The 24527-nt window shown below is 39.0% G+C and overlaps 1 protein-coding gene across 2 annotated transcripts in view; it reads right to left on the reverse strand.

Annotated features, from left to right (window-relative positions):
* The window catches only part of LOC122807057 (sodium/potassium/calcium exchanger 1-like), a 673329-nt gene that overhangs the window by 42001 nt on the left and 606801 nt on the right, over positions 1-24527 (reverse strand). For both annotated transcript variants that reach the window (XM_044077982.1, XM_044077981.1), the window contains exons 8-9: positions 15792-15881; positions 8586-8752 (exon numbers count right to left, since the gene is read on the reverse strand). In XM_044077982.1, the coding sequence (XP_043933917.1) occupies positions 8586-8752; positions 15792-15881 (257 nt within the window). The remainder of the gene's footprint in view (positions 1-8585; positions 8753-15791; positions 15882-24527) is intronic.

Consider the following 24527-nt stretch of genomic DNA (forward strand, 5'->3'; position numbering starts at 1 on the left):
ATTCCCACATCTAGCACAAATATGATTTATATCAGTCATTCCTATAGACTGATTTCACAGAGGGGCATCTAATGGGCAAGTGCACTCAACCCCACCACAGTCTGCACAAGTAAGTCTGCAGTTATGTAGACTGCAGTTGAATTTGACTCATAAAGTGGTCACTGTTGTGTGTTGCAGGTGATGCCAAATACACCCTCGAGTCATGGCTCATGACACCCATACACAGTTCTCAGAGCCTGTCTGAGTGGTCATTCAACACTGCTCTGGTGCAAACCTACCACATCATTGTGCATGTGTTCAGAGTTGTTAAGACCCACTTCCATTGTCTAGATACCTGTAGTGATGCATTGCCATATTCTCTGGTGACTTGCAGTAAGATATTCATCATCTGTGCTATGGATGGCAACATGTTTTTATGCTAACAGCTACAGCAAGAGTTCACTACTGCAGCACCAGACAGATAAGAGTCAGTAGTGAAGGAATTGTCATGTGAAGAGTTGCCATCTGCTGGGGAATCCTATGTGAGACTGAGGTTGGAGTAATATACTGTAGCAATGTCAAAAAAGTATCATCTGGTCTACAACTATGGACCAGAATAGAGGCAATAAAGAATAAAACCAATGCATATACTACAATCAGGCTATGCAGTGCAGTGCACTGAATGACCATAATATGCATTATACATTACCTAACCCACATTTCACAGATGTTTGGATAAGGTGCAGTTGCCATCATGTGTGCATGTGGGGTGGGGCAGAGTAGCAGGTATCAGCTAAGACTACTTAGGTGGAAGAGGAAGGACTAGGAAAAGTAGAAGTGTTACTGGGGGTGCATGGTTGAGAGGTAGGAGGGGGCTTGCTATGCTGTGTAGTGATGGAGTGGAACTTCCTGAGAGGGAAAGGTTGCCAGATGGTTTGGGTGGACATGGAGGATACAGGTGCAGCAGATGGAGTGGCACTGTAGGGGCATAGATGTAACAGGTATTGTAGATCCACAGGTGAGTATGAAGTAGACTGCAGATGTCTACTACTCCATAGATGTTCCTATCATGGAATGGCACCATCATAAACACTTGGTGATGTTCAACTCTGGAACTATGACTGCCTTGCCATCTGATATGTAGGGCAAATACAGAAGATATGTACAGTAGGCTGTATCACTGCCAACTTATCAGAAGTATGTGGTAGTAAAGAAAAGGTGACCTCAATGAACCTTCCCTGTAGGGTGTACTCCCAGTGGAGGCAGAGGACTGGTAGACAGGCGTATCTTGACCACCATGTTGGGCAGTGCCACCATACCCCATGATGCTGCTGTAACTGAGCAGTGGCACTCTAATGCCCTAAGCATGTAGATGTACTCCCTGTACCTATACACCATAGCACTATGCAGGTCCTCACATATGTCATCACATATACTATGCAGCATGCTAATCATCTCTGTCAAGACATGGCTGTCATCTCTTTGTGCTTTTAACACTGACCTACACATCTACTGATTTATGCCCAGTTGGAAATCTAGGTCACAGCCTGAGCAGGAGTCAGGTTCTAATGTCCAAAAATTCCCTGTTCACGTCTGCTTTCTGCATGTTCCATAATGATGGTACTGCTCACTGCTGTTGGATGTGCAGGTTACAGCTATGCATCTTGTGTTAGGTTGCTATTGATGGCCTTTTCCTCTATAGATGGTGGGAAGGCACAGGTGGTGTCCATAGCCACCACAGGTGTTTCCATGAGTGGTAGGGTACCCCCTACTGTAACTGTTGCTGACAGTGGCACTGTGCTGCCTGACTTTGCTATGAGCACTTTGAGCATGCCATCATTATTGTCAGGCACCAGTACTGCACTGACACCAGACATATCTTGTGTTGCTGTGCTTAACCCCAGATCTGTAGCACCTATGAAGTCAAACTGACAGACACTTGGGCATAAATGAAAATATATGACAATTCCATACCCCATTGCTGCAACAATATTGCATATAGTACATTACAAACAGAAGGAACTTGCACATAGCTGGAGGTGCAGAGCACAGTGATGGCATCCCTGACATATCTGCTGGAGAGACATGGTGAGGTTTATCATCTGCAAACTCATGAGAGTGGTGCAATGCCATATATTAACAGTGTTAGCAGCATATGGGCATATCAGGCTGGTGCATTCCTAATAGAGACTCGTGGTATCAGTACCAGTACAGATACCTCATCCAAGCCTCTTGCAAGTATCAGTGTCCTATCATTGTCCTCAGGAACAGTTGGATGGTGGAAATAGATTATATCAAAGTAACACATTCAGCATAGAACCCTTGTTACACCTATTTATACGGTAGTGTGGCACATGTCATTCAATTTAATGATGTTATTCAAATTAATGTATTGACATTGTTGATTCTCATGTGATATCTTGTTGTATGCTCCTCTTTCTAGAAGATGTTCATGTTAGTCTCTTCCATACCCATAGCCATCAGATTCCTCCAAACCTTTCTAAGTGGTTTGTAGATGTTACCCCACCCATCTTGTACATAACTGATTCAAAAACATTCCTTTGATGATGTTTAATTCCTTCTCCAAGATCAGTTGGTTGGATGATGGTATGGTTATCCAAAAAGAAATTCCTTTATGACTGTATTGATGATGATTGAAGATAACAACTCACTCAACAGTATGATTCAGAATTACAAAATGAAGATGTCATCCAGGTATCTCACATATAATTCTATCATTGTCCTCAGACAGAAAAAACAAGAACTCTTGCATGTCTATGAGGGTAGTATGTCTTGGTGGTCATTCATCTGTGCCCATTCTCTCCCTTGTGAAGGCCTGAGCTTTTATGTTGGCATAATGTATCATGTCAGTGATCTTGATATGGACCTGTTGTGCTGTTCTTTTTGGCCCAGCAATGCTATTCATGTCTATCACAAGGTTCAGTGACATACACTCCCTGAAGACCTTGTCAGTGTTCTCAGTGTACAATACATGCTTGCTATGTGAGCATATTCCTATAATAAAACTTCTCTAACTGCTGTCTTTGTTTTGGTGCCATTGCAATACCTGTTCACATGAACATACACCTATGCTCCCTGCCCAGGAACAAATCTGTTGCCCTTCACCTCTATCTATCCACTGGTCATGCTGCCGCTGTGACTTTAACATGTGGTATACCAGCTGTATGGTGTTCTCTAAGGCCATGTCCTGAAAACAAGCTGATGTCGACTGTGTGGGAACAGAGTGTGATATAAAATGTGGCCTGTTATGTGTCTATACTGATCTGTGGTCCCCAGACAACACTGAAGTGTATCATGTATGCACATTTCCATAGCCTGGTACATGTAGTAGGTCTGCTTCATTTATGAACAGGTTCCATGCTAGGGCTGCTTAGCAGGGGGTACTCACCCCACCCTATCCTGCTTTACTGTGTTCCCCTTCCTTGTGTCAGTCACCCTCCTGTTTGTTGTCCAGTCCTCCCCATCAAGTGTCCACCCTCTGTCTGTCTGTCTGACTGTCTATCTCTTTTGTGGTCCTCCCCTGGTATAAGCACATTCCCTGTCAGTCTTTTTGTGGTACATGTTTGTGTCTGGTCTAGCTTTCATGCCTATACCCTCCTGCCCAGCCACATCACTCCCTTCCTTCCCTCCCTCCCCTAACCTTCTTCTCTAAATGTAAAAAAGGGCACCTGTCCTAAAACAATTATCCTCCTACCCCTGTCCATTCCACTTTTTCTTTCTCATTGCTCATCTGTGCATTCCTCTGATTGCTTCTCCCACTTTCTGACTGTCCTATTGCCCCATTTCCTTCCCATTAATGATGTAAACACAGCTAGAACTTTTTTGCTGTGCCCATGCTGCATAGTAGTAGAAGGTCAATGTGAGTGTGAATGAACATTGTAGTAAGTATGTTATATGCATGCTGGTCAGCCTGGGACATATGATCTGCTATAGCACAGTCTATATTTTTGTGCAGTGGCTGCTTATGCCATGAGTGCATGGCTTATTTCTGCAGCATTAGCTCTGGCAACATTGCACTATGTCGACATTTACACATAGCACAATTTGGGTCTATATTATCATATCGCACGCTCAGAAGAGTGTACAACAGATAATCAACTCCATGTAAGCGAAAGCTTGCAACATCGAAACTTCAGAACAGCGATTATTTTCCAATGGAAAACAATCGCTGTTCCGAAACAAAAATAAAAACATAAACAAACAGTAAAACATTACTTAACGTGGGGGGCTTCAACCTCCACACACCCCGACGTGGGGGGCTGTGTCCCCCACACCCCCCTACTTAAATATATCAACTCTGAGATCGCACTACAGTGCCAAAAAGGAAAAGTAGCATAAGTGGCCAAACAAATTCTTTCCCAGGGAAAGAATTCTCTGAAACGCCGCTTCTCTATGTTGCCTTTTTGCACTTTACTGTTCGACAAAGACACATTCGACAACTTGCATCTGCGACAGCGTAATAGGGAACCCAATTTTTTGCAGCATGGTCACTTTAATGTTCTTTCTGAATCCTGGGGATTATCAAGAAGACTGATGTCCAAAATGTGATGAAGCTTTACTTTATTAGGAATTGAAAATTAATTGTAGCTGTCTTTAAGTAAGACATCAGATTAACACTTCATTTGCCTGGGAATACTTGCATTTTGAACAAATTTTGATGCAACTAAGACAATAAATGATGCAAACCAGTAGTGAAATGCTTGCTTGTACTGACATCAACCTACTAAAGACCAAAAGTAGATGGTGCCTAAATGCATGCTGACCGTGCTACTTGAGATGCCACATTGGTGATGATAATAAGGACAATTATGATGTGCAGGGCTTCTACTGTCCTGAACAGTTGCTGGACATTTTTTACAATTTCATCAATCTTGTATTCATTCTGACACTGGTCTAAGTCACACTGCAGCAACAAACTATCTACATTTTAATCATTTGCTTCTTCTCAGTTATCTACATCAGCAAGCACACTTGCCACTCCAATGGCCCTGTCATAGCCTTTAACACCCCTTACCACATTTCCACAAATACTTTTTGAGTAGTGTCATTCCATCAGGCAAAGGATATCATACTAAGTAGGCACTTTCTCTTTCTCTCTTTGAGAAATACAGTTTCTTGTCAATCAGAAACAGTCACATTTAGCATTCCACGTCTTGGGTCTGGTTTGGATAGCAGGCCCTTCAAGAATCAAGAAATTGGTGGGTTATCAAACTTTAGAATTAAAAAAGCTTCTTTCTTGGATGCTTGTGATTTTTTTTTCATACAGATGGGATACTGATATTATGACATTAAGCACATGTAGTGGTCATCATCTTGTATTCATCGCAGGCCTACTACAAGCAAACATTTCAAGGTTCAGCTGTTTGTGATGCACATTAGTCTCTATTACATGTAAGGGAGAGCTCTTCGACAGTATGCTTTATCTATTTGCTCCAGTCCTGGCTATCTTAGCTGCAGAGCGGGTGTCTGAACCTTGGATGGTAGTGCTGTGAATTGACACCTTGTTGCCATACTTGTGAATTAATATCTGTATATCAAATCTCCACTTTAGTTTGCTGATTATGATTCTTCTTGGTCAAACACAATATGACTTGAAAAACTTTCTAATTGTTGAGTCTATCTCAGAGGAATTCTGGCCAGAGGTAGAATCAGATGTTAGTGAGTGCAATCTAACTGTACCAGGTTAGATTATTGTATTCCAATTAAAAAAAATCTTTATCAATCCATTTTTTTAAACCACCTGTCACAAAAGCAAGTTGCAGCAAGCTGAACAGGATAGACTTCACTTTCCTATCTCTGGCAACAGTCTCCAGATCATTCTGTAAGATTTCCTAACATTCCTTGGGGAATTGAAAGGTGTAATCTCTTCAAAATGTGATGGGTCTGTCCAGTGAACTCATCTCTTTGGGTTATGAGTCACAGACTTTCATGGAAGGTACAAGGAACCATCCTCACAATATATCCAAATCACTTAATCTGACTCCTTTCCACATACTAGAGCAGTGGCTGTATTTCAAGATCATCTTGTACTGCAGAGCTCTTCACTCCATCACAGAGCATGAACCCAGCTACCGTGAAAGGAACCTAATTTCTGTTGCTTTTACCTATTATGTCAGTACCCAAAGCTACAACCCCATGAACAGAGGTGATGATGGGGCCATATACTGACTGGCAAATTAAATACTTAGTTTCATAGATTCAAGGGATGCATTCCAGGAGAACATTAAGCAGCCTAGCCCAAATTCCCAATTGTCCCAAAGCACTGTCAAGTGACTTGCTCAAGGTTACAAGGCAGGAAAATGAAGATGGATAGCTTGAAACCCTGTACCCTTGGCATAGAAAGCAGTAATTCATTCAAGCCTACGGCCAATGGCATCCAGACCTTTTCTGGGTGTGGTTTCTTTGACTAAGTGACTTACCAGTTGATAACAGGCAGGATTATAAAAAGCAAGTAGTAATTACCAAAATGACAAAGAGATTGTTAATCTAGGATGTCCTTACAGTAGAGAAATGAATCACAGTCATTTCCTTCATATTTTCATATTTATGTTAATATTTTCATAATATAGAGATCTACATGCTATTAAGGGATATGGTGTAAAATGACATGGTGGTAGACAGCAAAATGTATTACTAATATCCATTTATATCACACTACACTGGAGGTACTGCTAATTGTTTGTTAGTAATTACAAAAATAAGCAATACTGCCATACGTACTTAATATTTCAAAAACAAGTGAAAGAAGGTACATAGAGGATAAATCTTAAATAAGATTTTGTAAGTTAATTATGTTTAGCAAAAACTGAAAATGCAGTTTAGGAAATAAGATTTCTGTTTTCAGACATCAGTTCTGTATAAATACAGTTGGCATCACAACAGCCCAAATCTAATTTATCATTAGAGATTTCCTTCTTTAGATAACAGTGCATAATCTCTGTGGTAGAACATACCTACATGTTATAAACTCTGACTCATAAACAGGAACTGTATCGGCAGTTTACCAGCTTCCACCACACTTAACTACGAGCAATGTCACAGTCCATAGAACTCAATGATGTTAAATAAAACTTCTTTATTCGAACAGAAAGTAAGCGCTTTCACCATCAGGTTTCTTCAGACTTCAACGTTCACATACATAATTGGTTTTAAATAGCAATACCAAATGATTAAAATAACTGACATCAATATTTTCTATTAGCTATTAAAGTAACAGGAAATGTAAAAATCCCCAATACATAACATGCCCGAACAAATGCATAGAGATCTAATCATATCGATTATATAAATGACTAACCCACTATTACTAGGTTCATATATCTAATCATATAGAATTCTTTAAAAAATTTTTTAAAAACTTTTTTAAAAATTTTCTAGAATACATAAACCATCTGTTAAACTTATTATAAATACTTATGTAAAAGTATAGTAAGTCATCTGATACACTTCCTATCGTGGAACATATATAAAAAGTATATTAAATTTAATACTTAGATATCTTGTAATTCCAGGACATAAACAAACTCTTTCTGAAAACATGTAGCACTATTTCTGTTTGGGTCTGGCCAGTCTTCTTTTCTTTAAGATGGGCTGTAAGTTCACCTTATCATTTAACCCAGGATACTGATCTGCTCTGCAAGGTATAATCCAACATAATTCACCCTATTTTAGATACTTTCGCCAAATTGGTGGAGAATGATTTATATAAATATTATGAGAAGAATGTTAAACATAGAGTGAAACGTCAGCGAGATAATCTTACTTTTCAGCAAAGAAAAGCACTTAACAACTTAAGGAAGGATCAATCCGTTATCATAAGACCAGCTGATAAGGGAGGTCCCATTGTACTGTTAGATACTGAAAATTATTTAGAGAACATGAATATGATGTTGAATGATAACACCTATTACCTGAAGATAGACATGGCAAGTCATCTAAGTATTAAATTTAATATACTTTTTATATATGTTCCACGATAGGAAGTGTATCAGATGACTTACTATACTTTTACATAAGTATTTATAATAAGTTTAACAGATGGTTTATGTATTCTAGAAAATTTTTAAAAAAGTTTTTAAAAAATTTTTTAAAGAATTCTATATGATTAGATATATGAACCTAGTAATAGTGGGTTAGTCATTTATATAATCGATATGATTAGATCTCTATGCATTTGTTCGGGCATGTTATGTATTGGGGATTTTTATGTTTCTTGTTACTTTAATAGCTAATAGAAAATACTGACATCAGTTATTTTAATCATTTGGTATTGCTATTTAAAACCAATTATGTATGTGAACGTTGAAGTCTGAAGAAGCCTGATGGTGAAAGCGCTTACTTTCTGTTCGAATAAAGAAGTTTTATTTAACATCATTGAGTTCTATGGACTGTGACATTGCTCGTAGTTAAGTGTGGTGGAAGCTGGTAAACTGCCGATACAGTTCCTGTTTATGAGTCAGAGTTTATGTACTTATTGCTGTTTTGCCACAGGAACGTATCTCCCATTGTGGGTACTTTTTTACTATTGTTGTGGTTTATACCTACATGTTATAACAAATGCATGTTATTTTGAGTTTGGTACTTACCCAACAGTGATATCAAATATGTTACTGCCCACAGAGCTGGAAACTGCCATGTCACCCAAGCCTTTACGGGCTACAATGACACTGGTGATTAGGTCTGGAATCGAGGTACCAGCAGCCAGAATTGTTAAACCCATGATCTCCTCTGAAATTCCAACTGTTTCTCCAACCTGAAGATTAGAGAACAAAATAAACCACATGCATATTTAAAGAAGATGATCTCACTGCATACTGGAGTTTATATGTTACATGACCTGATGCTGAGCATTACAGACAAAGAATATTATTATACATAATAGAGAGCATTTTCTGAATTTGATCAGTTATGTTAACTTTTAAAATCTAAAAGTAAAAATGACCTGTGCTCTATGAAATGAATGCATTTACTTTTATCATTTTTAACCTTATATTATACAGGAAAAAGGTAATTATATTGATATACTGAAACATTCACTGTCCATATACTGTGTGAAGATAGTAGTCCATGGTCCATAATTTATATGTCCAGTTATCCAATAAATAAAACTCATCATATTGTACATCAGAATATTGCATTAAACATAACATGCCATGGTGAATTTGTACCACAACAATTTTAATTATAAATATGAAATAAACTATTAAACAATCTAAGACTTGACTACTTGAAGATTTGTTTTTGTTTATTTGTTTGTTTTGCCTGTGACCTTATCACATCATTACACTCCACTGGCATATTTGGACACTATAGAGCACTCAGGGTTTGGACATTGTAGAACATTCAGGGATGAGATATTCTGACAGCATTACATTTTATGAACAGTTCATTCCATACCTAAATCATTGTCACATAGGAATGGACTTCAGTAAAATCCTGGTATCTGTTTTTTTTTTTTAAGTTATAAGTACAGTAGCATTATATATATTTTATTCTTAACGTGATATGTACAGTATTTGCAGTACTTGTAAGGTCATAACTGGATGAACATAATTTTGTTTTCAATGTGTCTGTAGTTTTTAATTTAAATATTTACTGGGGTTAATGGGTTATCATAAGTTCCTTACAAATTGTAAGTTTCATTTAAGTCTTTAAATTGAATGAATGAAATTACGGTGAAGATGAGCTTTTGCTATTTTATACTTCTATGATATAAATTAAGGTTCTAAATATACGAGTAGATGTTACTGTGGTTATTCAATTTAATTTTGTCAAAAGGTTTAGAATGCAGTCATTAAAAATTAGATGGTAGCCTCACGGAGTTCTTATTAAAGAAAAGAAAGGGTTTTCCTCTTGGAGTTCTAAAAGTACTGTATTGCAACATAAAGCAACCCTTGTACTTCATTTTGTGAGAACTAGAGGCATTAAATGTTTGTAAGCTGTGAAGTGAAATGGAAACTAGTCTCTTTATTTAAGGCAACAAAGAAAACAGCTTCAAAATGTTCTTGAGAGCTACCAGAATGCATTGTTATGTAAGCATATGTGATTTTTTTCTCCAACTCATCTGCTTTATTTCTGCTGCAGCCTTAGGTCCAGTGGATTTTGAATTGTTTGCCTCTTAATTTAACTTCAAAAACCCTTATGCTATTTTCATTTGCTGCGTCTAGTAATAAGAAGAAAATCATATTGTGAAGGATGCCCCTTAAACCAATCTAACTTCAGTTGCACTCTCATTCATATATCTGTATTAGTTGCATACTCTAATACACCAATTTCCTTTTAAAATCTGCAGTTAGTGTCAGGAAATATCAGTAAATATCATTGTCATACAGTGTGGCTATAAAAAGATAAAAACACACATAATATGTTTAAAATAAAACTTTTTTTTTGCACTTTGAGAAAGACATTACACGTCTTTGAATTATATTTTTAGGCAAGAAAGATTTTACATTAGATAGGAATATAGGATCTATACTAGGCAAGTGATCATCAAAACCATAAGACAGCAAACAATACATCCTTAAATAGATAGAGTTTAATATTTATTGTTGTTTTTTTGAAAGCTTAATAGTGCTCAGCTCACAAATTATGCAGGGTCATATGTGATAACCCTGCTGTAATATAGTGTGTACTCATCCAGTCATTAAAACTAGCCTTAAAGTTAGTCAAAATTTGACCTGTACTAGTAACATATTCCACAAGCTGTGAAGATGTTGAGTTAGGAGCCTATCCCTACTCTGAGTCTTGTTTATTTGTGTTGCATATTTGCATCCCTAATGCAGATTGTTTTCAGAGTCACTGGGTTTGAAAAGAAGGAGGAGGTCAAATTGTTTTGGGTCTTTCATGGTTCAAAAGCTGAGATATAGGTCACCTTAGATCAGCTGGTTGACCCTAAAACTGGTTATAATGAAAATAGAACATTATTATGACTCAATGTAAGGACTTTGTAATGGTAAATAGAAGACATTACTATGACCCTATATTAAGGATATTATTGGAAAATCATCAGAAGGATTTTTGATGGCTAGTTAGCTAAAGTATTTATCATCTGGGAGGGGCAGGGTAAACAACAATTTTCATCTGATATTTCTCAGTATGGTTTATTCTGGGATTGTACTGATGTTAGTCAGTGAATGCTTTATTTTTTCTATTTTATGGTGATGGGCTCCATGAATATTGTTCAGTATTCTCGTGCAATGCTTAGATTTGGTTGTATGCAGTCATGAATATTTTTATTACCAATATTTGCCTAAATTTCATGAACATCTTACAACTGTGACTAGATTTATACAATAATGTTTGCGAAAATGAATAAAATATTTTCACAAAAATTAAAAATGTATGATAAATTATGATCTTTAGCATAAACGTACAGTGGCTGTCCTTTTCCCTACATTATTTTAAAATACGTATTGTTAGTTCTAAACAATTTATATTCTTCCCTTAGGTAGGAAAGGAATATAACAACCAAATAAACCATCAGCATGCTGCATATTATAGTGATTAAAGAAACAGCAATGCAATTTCCTTTCATTAGAGCTATTCCTATTCTTTCCATTCACACTTATATGTCTGAACGAATAGCAGTCGTGATTATTAGTTTAAAGATAATTAAAAAAGAGAAGGTCCTTTATTTTAAAAAAGCAAAAAATGTATTTTAACAATGAAAAAAATTATGGAATTCACCACCATTTTAGTTAAATAAAACACATTCAGGGCAGCATCCAAAGTTTTTAATGCAAAGTAGCAAAAATACTAGACTAGCACTATAGCCAAACCTTCTATAATTTAAGAATGAACAAAGGAGAAAAACAGAAAAGGATATACACTACACTGAATGGCAAATATTCCAGTTTAAGTGTATCTTTTTTAGATTACTTCAATCTCCAAAACAGGAAACAAATTTTTCAAAATGAGCACATGGAAGCAAAGGGTATATTTGCTAAATGCCTAAAATGGATTACAAAAAATAGCGTAGAACAGAGAACAGTAACCAAACCAACAAAAAGTTCTACTATAAGCAGCACAAAAAGAGTCTTGGATGCAGTTTTAGACATAGCACTTTCATTTTTTTCAATTTATTAAGAACTTCTTCAGAATCTAAAACTCATGACATTCACCAAAGTTTAAAACTGGTAACATTAGAATCACATGACCAATATCAAGCAATCCTAAATGTGCTTCAACAAATTGCATTCTTCTTAAACCTACAAAATTAAAAAATGCACTTAAAACTGTTACAAAGTAAATTCAACATGGACAATACACACAACCTAGAGTATTTTGTACTAATAAATAGCTCATCATCAAATGATCAACTTTTACAGCTTTTGTGCTAATAAAAAACATTTAATGTTTACTGATTCATTCAGCCCTGGACTTTTGTCTGCTCATAATTTAATTTGCCAGTGTGATCCACAGCATTCTAATAAAGCATTGTAATTGCCTGAGAAGTCTTTTGTACTGACAGCATCAAGAACATAAAATTATTTTTATTTAAATTAGAGCAACTTAATGAATGCTTGGCTAAAGAGCTACTCAAATCTCTGTTCCTTATGGCCTGGGTATGTTCATAAATTCTCCACGATATCTTCCTAATAGTCTTGCCCACATAGTACCTTAGGCAAAAATCACAAATTGCTAAGTAAACCACTCCATGGGAATTACAATTCTACCTACTTTTGGACCAAAGGTTTAAATTAAGTGCTTTTAAATGAACATTTGAGGTGTTACAAATGTACCAGAACTGTTTACATCTGCATTTATATGTGCCTGGTGTTCCATGTCGAAACTTATAGAAGAATGGCATTCTAAAAAAGATTTCACAGGTGTCACCTCTGGCCAGTGAACTTTCTGACTGATCTTTATACGGGATTGGCTTAGCCTTGTCTGATCTTTATGCCATTACTTCCCATATGATGTCTGTTAGCTAATCAGTATCATAACCTCTGGACCGAAAAAATATTTTTAGATTTTCTGTTTCTTGTTAAAAAATCCTTTTATTGCTTATCAACCTACTAAGTCTAATAAATTCATGTTTGACTTCACCTGTCTTCATATGATAAGCATGTTGACTTTTTCTATGTAGATACTGGTTTTCAAAAGTTTCTTTCCTAAAAATCTTACTTCTGAACGTGTTGCCCTCATCACTAGGAGACACTGTAAAGTCTAAAAAGTTAATAAGTCTCCTGAAACCACTCAAGTTCAACTTTAGGAAAGAAGTACTAGAATTTACAAAAACAAAAAGCTGATTAAATTCTTTTTCCTAAGGAATTAGTAATGTTGACACAGAGACTGAGGGCTACAGTGTTGGATATTTGTGGTTTATTGGAAGGACTGAAAACTAGGAGTCAACCTAACGTTTTACTTCTACATTTCTACAACAAGCTTCAAGTTCGGAATTGGTTCCACGTGGTCTTTTGTCTATTAACAGAGGCAATGAAAGGGATGATAGAACCACCATCAAAGGTATGGAAAATTTACTAGATTTATTACCCAAGAATGTGGTTAACCCATTAACTGAAACAATAAAGAGTGGCAATCACAGTTTGGACTCCAATCTCACTGGTGGCACTGCTAATCATAATGAATGTGAGTGTTGCAAACATGATATTTTTCAACTAGAAAAAACTTGTTTCTAAGTTTAAAACTTGGCAGTTTGTGATATTATACTTAAAAGACTACATTCAAGTTGAGTATGTTTCATTCGGACTTATAGTTTTCAAATTTCCGAATGGTCTATCAGTTGGTGGCAAATTATATAAAGACTTGGTTAAGCTGTTCATTGATAATGGAGTGTCTCTCGTGAAACTTTTACTAGAGGACTATAAAAACAAGCAGCATATTCTTAATGGTTAAAAGCAGACATAAGATATTTTTAGAAAGGTAACCATTGCCAGTATAACGATTTATCAATAAACATCGAAATTATCATTTGGCCATAGGATGCAGCACATGTACATGTAGGGAAAAAATGTACAAACATCTCAATAAGCAAAGACACATGTCAGAATACTGTGCAGATAGTGAGAGACATCCTTTATACATTATTACAAAGAAAGTGAAAATTGTGAATATATTTCATTAGCAAACAAGAGTGCCCAATAATCTAAAATAAATTCACAGAGTCTGGGATACTTCAAAAAATGTATTACCTTTGCACCTCAAACATACACACTCTTCTGTGGGATAAATTAGTAAATCTAATGCATACCTTTATATACAATAAATACCCTTAGTGACATTAACTGGAATTACTCAGTCTCAAAAATACTTTCCATGGATATTATTTAATTAAGCCAAATGGAAAAACAGTGTTATATTTTAATATTAGTGTAAGAAATGTTTAAGTGGAGCAGAAAATGTAAAACTTTAATTAATTTGGAAAGTTCAATAAAGTTTAATGAGTTAAAATGTTCATCCAAAAAATTCTCCTTGTTCCCCAAGTTTGTAACTTCATAAAGTCAATGTTCATATTCCAAGACCTGAAAGTCTTCAAAGGAGCACTTACTTTCAGATGCTATGGCATGATCTTTTTTGTAATCTACCCAACCATCAAGTTTATGTTTAAATTCCTCAATACTTTTATATATTTTGGCACATTTGTCAATTTATTACATGACTCTGGTATAGTTTGAGTAATTAGCAGTTCTCAATGTTTAGTTCAGTTAAGTGTAATTAGCACCTTTGCAGAAGAATCCCTGATATTTCCATTCCATATACAGAAACAGTCTCCAAACATTCCTGAAATAATTCAAAATTGTATATAAAGAATGCCAGGCAGTGCTTACTTCTCAATAACGTATATGCAATGCTGTATAAACAAAATTATTACACCCTGTCCAAATATTGCAAAGAAAATAATAATGGAAACCTAGTTGATATTCCTTTATTCTGATTCTTGTAGTCTTGCCAATATAAAATAAATTATGTTAGTGGCTTGTGGTGTGAACTATGACAGAAGTGCTATAATTAGAAAAAAGTATTAAATGTGAACATACAATAATTTATATTTATTGTAGTGATATTTTCAAAAAACTAAAAATCGTGCATGTCACAGAATGAGGAATGAGGAATGCCACTTAATGCAAAAGTCAAATGTCATTTTGTGTCATTTGTGTCAGCTTACTTGCTTGGTATTTTACTGCACTAAATTAAATATGTAGAACAGTAAGAAGAGTGTTTCTTAGGACAAAGTCATTAGTAAGAGCATGCCAATTTATCTATACATTATTTGTGAATTTTTATCACAACTTTATAATATTTGGTAATAAAAAAATTATGTTGGGTGTCAAACACTAATCTTTATCCTGGAATAAGAGACCAGGCCTTCAGACATCCAGTCCTACCCTACCCTCAGCAGAACTTCACTGCATGGACTGTTCTGAACCTCAGTTTTCAGAAGCATTCTCAAGTACAAGAAAACTGTCACAGAGAGCTTGCCATTTCATATGTTCACTTGACAACTTATACGTCTTCTGACCTTTGTACCATCTGCAATATGAAATAAACACTGTAGTCTATTGTACTACAAAGTTACACAGAAACTGAAAGGGTCCAAAGCATCATTTTCAAACAAGAAAGGAGAAGCAGGCAGGTGAAGTGGCTTAAGTTTAGAGTACTGAGTGCTGCAGACCTTGGAATTGTAAAATCATTAGTCTACATTGTCCTGCTCTGTAGTTCTTCCAAACTGTTAATCCTTCCATGCTTGCATCTTACTGCTAATTTTATCAGGCTGATGATATAACTTTGCTTGTCTCAACATACTCATGAAAATATTGAGGATACTGTACCTGGTGAGCCCACCAGACCATAAGGTAAGAAAATGCTGCTATCCAGATGATGGAGCCAAAAAAAGTAACCACAAAGAATTTTCTGGATGGCTAACAAAAAATAATTAAAAACAATATAATGTTAGAAACCTAAAACACATCAAAGTGCACAGTTTTTCTTGAATTACATGTAAGTTATAGTTCATGATACGTTTTGGTTACAGCTGCATACTTTGCAAATTAATTGAGCAAGTAAGGTATAGTATGAAAAGAAACAGCATACAGATGTAGACATTAATATGACACAAAAAAATACAAAACAATGCAGGCTGGATTCACAAAGGCTTGCACGGAGTCTAAGAGCAGAGTAAGACTCCATGCAGCCAACATGTCTGCCGAGCGATCCAGGATCAGCCGGCAGGGGCATACAAGAGAGCTCCTAAAACTCCTCTTACACGGACAGGGCTAGGTTATGCAAATTACCTCATTTGCTGCTGAAAGTTATGTAAATGAGGTAAATTTGCAATCTAGGAAACCCTAACCTGTCTGAGTAAGAGTAGTGTTATCTGCAGAAATGTACTCAGTTGTCAACTGAGTACCATTCTGCAAATAGCAAAACAGAGCCGTGACAAGTGCTACGCTGTAAAAATCCAAAAAAATAAAAAATAAAAGCCAAAAATAGGCATTTTATTATAAATATACATCTGCCATGCAAGTGAATGGCAGGCTGAAGACAACATGGCTACTGAGTAGAGGTGCTAAGGGGGGAAGCTCAGTCTAAGAGATGTAACCAAGCATTAGTAGGCAATCCTATGCAAATTAGGGTAAGGATAGTGAATCCCAATTTCCCATGGCATATGAGCAAAGTCCGTGGAGTGTAAGAGCAGGATAAGGGGAGTATCAGAGTAGAAGATAGGTGACATCATGAGGGGGGTATGCATGAAAGAATGTAAGCTCATTGGAGCAGAGTGGCATGTGTTTGCTGTCAGTTACCCATCACTGGAAGAGGCGTGTCAACAGGTATCCTAGCTAAGGCAAGAAATTGAAGGCTGTGGCTGTAGAAGTGCCTGCAATGTGTATATGCGCGTGTGCATGCCTGTAAAACCGAGTAAGACTGTGTGCGCGCGTGTGCGCCTGTGTGCGCGCGTTCAAGCCGGAGTAAGCAAGTGTAAGCTTGTTGAAACCTGTGTAAGCGCATTTGCGCCTGTGTGCGCAAGATTAAGCTGGAGTCAGCAAGTGTTAGGCCATGTAAGCATGTGTGCGCGCATGTGAGCTTGTGTGCGCGTGTTTATGCTTGTTTGCGCAGTGCTGCCTCCTGTGGAAACAGAAAGGGAAAAGGAAGCACAACAAATAGTAGGAAGTTAACCAAGGAGAACTAGCAGAGCTAGCAGGTGAAAACAATCAGAATCAGCCAATTACACAGGCAGTACACTAACCCAGCCCAGCCCAGCACTTAAAACTCTGAAAACAACTTTCCACTATGTTTTTCTCAGAGACACTGCAACACTGCAGTAAGCTAATAGAAGTGGAAACTGAAAAAGCTTTGCTGAGACAAAGAAATGTTAGGGGCTGCCATTGCTGTTATAAGGCGACATATGCAACATGCTGAGGGTGGTGACAATGCGAATGCTGCTGAGCAACCCACAGTGAGGAGACAGAGAAGAGTGTACAGGCCCAGGGTAACCTACCAGGGGCTACATGAGCTGGAGATAGTGGAGCGCTATAGAGTGGACAGAGACCTCATGCATCAAATTGTTGAGCTGTGCAGGCCACACCTCACACACAGAACCAACAGAGGGGAACCCATTCCAATAGAAACCAAGGTATGTGTTGGCCTAAGAATACTAGCAGCAGGTACCTTCCAGAGACCAACTGGTGATATGATGGGGATTTCACAGGCATCAGCATCCAGGGTACTGCACCAGTTCCTGAATGCAATGTCAGCACATGTCAGTGATCATGTATATTTCCCCAATTCCCTTGAGGTATTGGCCAGCAATATGCGTTTTTTCCAGCAAATAGTGGAATTCCCTGAGGTAGTGGGTGCAACAGACTGCACGCACATACGCATCAAACCACCAGCTGGTGAGCGGGGTAGGGTCTACTTCAACTGCAAGGGTTTCCCCTCCATCAACTGCCAGGTCATGTGTGATGCCCAGGGCATAATAATGAATGTGTGTGCTGGCTGCCCTGGAAGCTACCATGATTCCCATATCTGGCATCTGACACAGCTGTACCAGACATTTGCCAATGGGCCATCCCTCATGGTCATCTAGTGGGGGATGCTGGATATGCACTGGAGCCGTGGCTGATGACACCCATCAGAAATGCACACACACCTGAACAGGAATGCCATAATGAGGCACATGCACAAACACAAAATGTAATCAAGCATGTGTTTGGGCTGCTCAAATCACGGTTCCGGTGCCTGGACACATCTGGTGGAGCCTTGCAGTACTCACCAACTACATGTACCCAAATAGTCATGGTATGTGCTATGCTACATAATATGATCCTGCGAAAACAGCTGCAGCAGGAGCAGCATAGGGCTGGGCCAAACAGCCCCCCACCATTGCCAAGGCCATCACAGGCAGAGCGTGACTCAGAGGAGGAACAACCTGAGCCTGCCCCAGTAGGCAGAAGGAGGCGTGCCCAGTATGCTTTGGCCTTGGCAAAGAGGCAATGCATAGCATATGCACTGGCTCAGTAGGAACCCTGGAAATGATACCTCTCTCTGACTCCCACATATAATAAAAGAGATGCCCAACTTGACACTACCTGTTTTCAAACATGTATAGGGAGTGTAATATGTGCATCCGACATATGCAGCCCTGCAGCACCACCTGAGGCATGATTGCCATGTTTTAAGCAATATAAAGCAGTGCTAAACAGCTTTAACCACCATTTAGTATATGTAAACAAAATTGCACATACTAAGTAGCACAACTTTGGTCAATGTTGAGCAATATTGGGCAGCGTTCATCAATGTTGGTTAACATTGAGCAATGTTGTGCAGGTTTAGTCAAAGTTGGGCATAGTTGAGCAAAAGCAGGTAAACATGGTCATATTTGCTTTACTGTTCCTTAAGCAGTCTGGTCTGCCCAGTATGAAAATATGAAGCAGTGACAGTCCTCGAACCCAGGATACTGTGCACTATAGTTACAGTACTGAACCACTAAACCATGACAGTATTTCACTGGTCAGCCTGTATGAAGAAATGTTGATAAGTCAATGGAAAGTGTCTCCTGGAAACCCTGCAGGCACAGCATAATCCCTGTAGAGTTATGACACAAAGGTGAGCCCTGCAGCAAAAATACAACTCGATTTACAACACACATATAGTATAAATGTTAATATTGGGAGTGTTCACACACGTCAACAAATGTAGTGGACTTCACACAGCAACATACTGAAAGTCCACACTGGGCATGCTCACACACTTGAATAAATGAGGCAAATGTCAGCCAACAACATACTGAAAGTCCAAACTGGTCATGCTCACACACTTAGGCCATGTCTGAGTACAGCAGTGGGCCACACATATCAGGCAGTTGCATGTGTTAACCCAGGAACCTCTCACAATTCACCAATCCTGACTTGTGCACACAGTGATATGACAACAGACAGATATATAATATATTGGAACCCTGTCATAATCAAATATGTACTACAGATACTTAGGTTGGTCATAGAAAGTTGAAAAGCAAAGAAAAAAAAACGAAATCAGTATCATCAATAAACAATGTGCACTCCAAACACTATCCAATCCAGGTCATGGAAAGATTATCTGTGAAGGAGTCCATACAGAACCGTGACACTTCCTTCAGCTATGTCATAAATAGCAATGTACACTCATATATGTCCTGAGTCAGGGCCAAGTGTAAATGACTGACAATGCCAACATCCTGTCAGACAGGCCCATACATACCCACCTCCCACTGACAAAAGGCCCTATCATCATACCATGAGATATCACATGTAGAATGGGTAAACAGCTCCTTACAAAGCTGAAAACATGGCATCAATTGGATTACATTGTGTCCCTATATGTGTCATAAGTGAACTGCAGAACAAACAGACCCTGCACCTGAACAGTCTGTTGAGCCTCACCCACTCTACAGGATATGAAATTGCTGAATGGGTTACAGCAGCATATGGCACACTACACGAGTGTTGGTGCACAACAGACCATGGGAACTATAGTCTTATAAGCCGATGAAGTCTGATCTGCAAGGCCATGTAGTCCATCATGATTGAAGTCAGAAACAGAGCTATTGAAAGCCTATAAACACACAACCCTACCAACTTTGGACTGTTCATGGGCAGATCATGTATCCCAAACCTGCTAGACTGTTTGCAAGGCAGCCACCCAGGACATACATCAAAGAAATGAGCTACACATGTCCCACATACACTTTGAATAGGCCTTTTCCAACATCCCAGACACATGTCGTATCCACAAAATAAACAACCTGTGCATAAATATGTATTGTCATCAGATGGATTGGCAACTGTGCCACAGATAGATCACACAAGGTAAGAATTGTGGAGTCCTGTTCAAGCTGGTAACACCTGCTGTCCCCCATGTCTCAGTCCTGGGATTGCATACACAGTACCATGTCTAGTCTGATGATGTCAGCATCCCACAAATATAGCAGTGGAAATGAAAGCACCCAGTAAAGCATATAGCGCGTTGTGTTAATGTGTATCTTTCCAGTATCATAACATACTTAGGTAGGGGTTTGAATCTTGCAATTGCTGAGTGTGTGTGTGTGTGTGGGGATATGTGTCTGTGTTTTCCTTTGAGATTATTGCCCTTTTTGGAGACTAGGCAAACACCTTAAAAGTGTTATATTCCTGTTTGGCAGGTCTGATGATGTCAGCATCCTAGAAATATAGCAGTGGAAATGAAAACTCTCAGTAAAGTATACAGCGCATCGTGTTAATGCGTATCTCTTTAGTATCATAACATAGTTAGGTAGGGGGTTGAATCCTGCAATTTCTGAGTGTGTGTGTGGGGGTGTGTATGTTTCTGTGGGATTTCCTTTGAGAGTACTGCCCTTTTTGGAGACTAGAAAAACACCTTAAAAGTGTTACATTTCTGTTTGGCAAGTCTGTTGATGTCAACATCCTACAAATATAGCAGTGGAAATGAAAACTCCCAGTAAAGCATATAGCGCGTCATGTTAATGTGTATCTCTTTAATATCATAACATAGTTAGGTAGGGGTTTGATTCCTGTAATTGCTGAGTGTGTGTATGTTTCTGTGTGATTTCCTTTGAGAGTATTGCCCTTTTTGGAGACTAGGAAAACACCTTAAAAGTGTTACATTCCTGTTTGGCAAGTCTGTTGATGTCAGCATCCTACAAATATAGCAGGGAAATGAATACTCCCAGTAAAGCATATAGCATGTCATGTTAATGTGTATCTCTCTAATATCATAACATAGTTAGGTAGGGATTTGAATCCTGCAATTGCTGACTGTGTGTGGAGGAGTGTGAATTTTTCTGTGTGATTTCCTTTGAAAGTATTGCCCTTTTTGGAGACTAGGAAAACACCTTAAAAGTGGTATATTCCTGTTTGGCAAGTCTGATGATGTCAGCATCCTACAAATATAGCAGTGGAAATAAAAGCTCCCAATAAAGCATATAGTGCGTCGTGTTAATGCGTATCTCTCTAGTATCATAACATACCCTAGGTAGGGAGTTGAATCCTGCAATTGCTGAGTGTGTGTGTGTGATACTGTTGGTTAATGTGTTGTGTGTTTAGCTTTTACTACTGTATAACAACAGTATGTGCATTGCACACTTCAAGTATCTGTGTGGCAAATACATATATGTACATGTGACCTCAATTAGTTCATGGGTGTGAAGCCTGCTTTCTACATGAATACATCTGTTACCTATGACAGATTGTGCTGCTGCTTCTCAGACCTTCAGTCACATTTGTATGTTTGTGACAAGGCCAGCCACTGTAGTGATCTGTGGCCTAGGTCATCTGTGTCACACAGACCCATGACAGTTTCTATAGAATAGTGTGAGTGAGGGTTCATGCCTTGGGTATATTTCAGACATGTTCAAACACAACAAAGTCTGTCAATAATGGACATTCATTATAGGTGTACAACAACTTTGTGGATATGCATACAGACCCCTTATTGGTTATGTGATACACCGGGGGACTTCAGAATACCTACAGAAATGTGAATACCAAAGGACAGATGACATAACACTTGGTCGTATGTACACATCGGTACCCATTCTACATGTTTGGAGCTACTACCTATGTGGTACTGTTGGGATACAATGTTTAATAAATGTGGATGACTATGCTATATTTGGCTTACAGCTTTACAGCATGGGTTGGACAACAGGTATCTGTCTGTATGATACCCTTGTGAAGGATAAGTGGCTCATCCGGAGAATGCATTGTAGGCCACTGTATGCATTTCCAGATGTGGACGGACATATCCCTAGTGTGTTTGCTTGTACCTAAGAGGGCTATATGCCAAACAGGAGTGGTCCCAGGAATGTGTGGCAGTCAATACCACTGGTTACTGGTATAGTATAGTACCGGACGGATCCAAATGCTACTGAGTTACCTACATCTGTGTGTCAGTTGTCAAGACATCATCTAACGATTGGTTATAGTCAGGCTGTTGAGGTTGTGTACACTACCAGAATGCAAACCAATGACAGATAGTAACAGTATCACCCACAGCATAGTGTCAAACCATGTCATACAAACGTGTACCCAAGTTAAAACATATGTGTATTAAAATGCATACTGGCCACCAATAGAAACAATGAAGTCTTGACACTGTGTAATACAGGGCATGTCACCCTTCCCATGTGTCCAGTATGCACGTACATGCAGACAGTGCACCTCCACCATGTTCACAAATGTACACCTGCAAATCTGTACTGCACACATCACACACGTACTTTCCACTCATCAACACATGCTGCCAAAACTACACACATCAGCCAAGTGGCACATGGGCGGACAATACATTTTTGGAATTAACACATTGATAATCATAGCTTTAATGCATCATGCCTGCTCAGATATACCTACAGGGATATCATTACACTGTACTGTTGACAACATGCTAACATTGCTACACTATTATAAAGTCACCCTGTGCATCAGCACCATGTTAGCCTGTTCCTGCATCAATGTTACAGATGACAGGAGGTGGCACAGTTTCATCATATGCACAGGGTGTGTTGTTGGTTTGCCAGATCCAGACAGTGACCCATCCAATCAACATGTATGTGTGTGTGTGTGTGTGTGTGTGTGTGTGTGTGTGTGTGTGTGTGTGTGTGTGTGTGTGTGTGTGCGTGTGTGAGGGACAACAGTACAGCATGGGTCAATGTTGATGTAATGTGTGTGTGTATGTGTTAGCCCTAGGTGTTTGGATTATGTGTGTGTGTCTGCATGCACACAGTTCTACCATGTGGCTGCCATATACGGGAGATTGTGGGACAGCCACAGACTGCACCTGCCAGGCTGTAGAGATCACCGTCTCTGGCCATGGACACAGTACTTGTGCCTGGCAGGGGTGCAATGGACAGTATCGGGTACTAAGCCAGACTGGGTACTATCATCAGAGGCAGAAGGATGTCGACTGGACCCATGTCCCTGCTGGGACTGGCCAGAGCCACGTGCACATGGTCTTCTATGACAGTCTATTGACAGCCCTACTCCAACATTGCTGGGGCTGGTACTGCCACTACGGGAGTGGCTGTGACTTGTGTGCTGTCTGTGACGACTGCCAGCCAATGATGTTGCTGGCTTACGTCCACGTCGGTGTCTCGGCCATCCTGCACTGTCCTGGCACATGGACATTACATTGCGGAGGACATCTAATGTCTCCCCCCAATGTCTATCAATGACCTCAGTGTAGTGACGCACTGCACCCGCAAGGTCACGGATACTGTCATTGATATCGGTGTTATGGGCCCTCTGCGCCCTCAGTCCCTATCTGGTGTATTGTTCCATATGTGCCTGTGCCTGCATAACAGCCCGGAACATACCTGAGGTTGTAAGACCTGTGGGGGCACGTCTGCCAGGGGCATTACAACCAGCAGTGCTCCCACAAGAACCCCTGGACTTCTGCCTATGTGGTACCGTTCCAGGAATCTGGGTATGGCTGCTGTGAGGGGTTGCATGTGCCATAGATACCACACTATCCTGGTCAATGCCTACTGTATGCTGTCCCTCAGCTAAGGCCATTAGTGATGAGGGATGTATTGGCAGTATGAATGTGCACATAGATGGTGTGGAAAGCTGTGTACTGTCGATTGGCGGAACAACGACAGACCCTGTCAAACCTGCCTGTGCCACAACACATGTTTCATCATCTCCACTATTTGTGGCAGTGTCTTCAGGTTCCCTGCTGCACTCAACCAACACAACCTCAGCACCTGTGAAAGGGAGACAGGAAACACACTTTACAATCTGTACATGATGTTAACACATATGCACACATGCACACATGCACACCTGCACACATGCACACATGCACACCTGCACACATGAACACATGCACACATGAACACATGCACATATGCACACATGCACACATGCACACATGAACACATGAACACATGAACACATGCACACATGCACACATGAACACATGCACACATGAACACAAATACAATACTAACTAAAGTAGACACACACACACACACACACACACACACACACACACACACACACACACACACACACCAACAGCAATCCAGAACA

This window comes from Protopterus annectens, chromosome 7.part0 (assembly GCF_019279795.1).
Source record: "Protopterus annectens isolate FY-2018-M chromosome 7.part0, PAN1.0, whole genome shotgun sequence".
Classification (NCBI taxonomy): Eukaryota; Metazoa; Chordata; order Ceratodontiformes; family Protopteridae; genus Protopterus; species Protopterus annectens.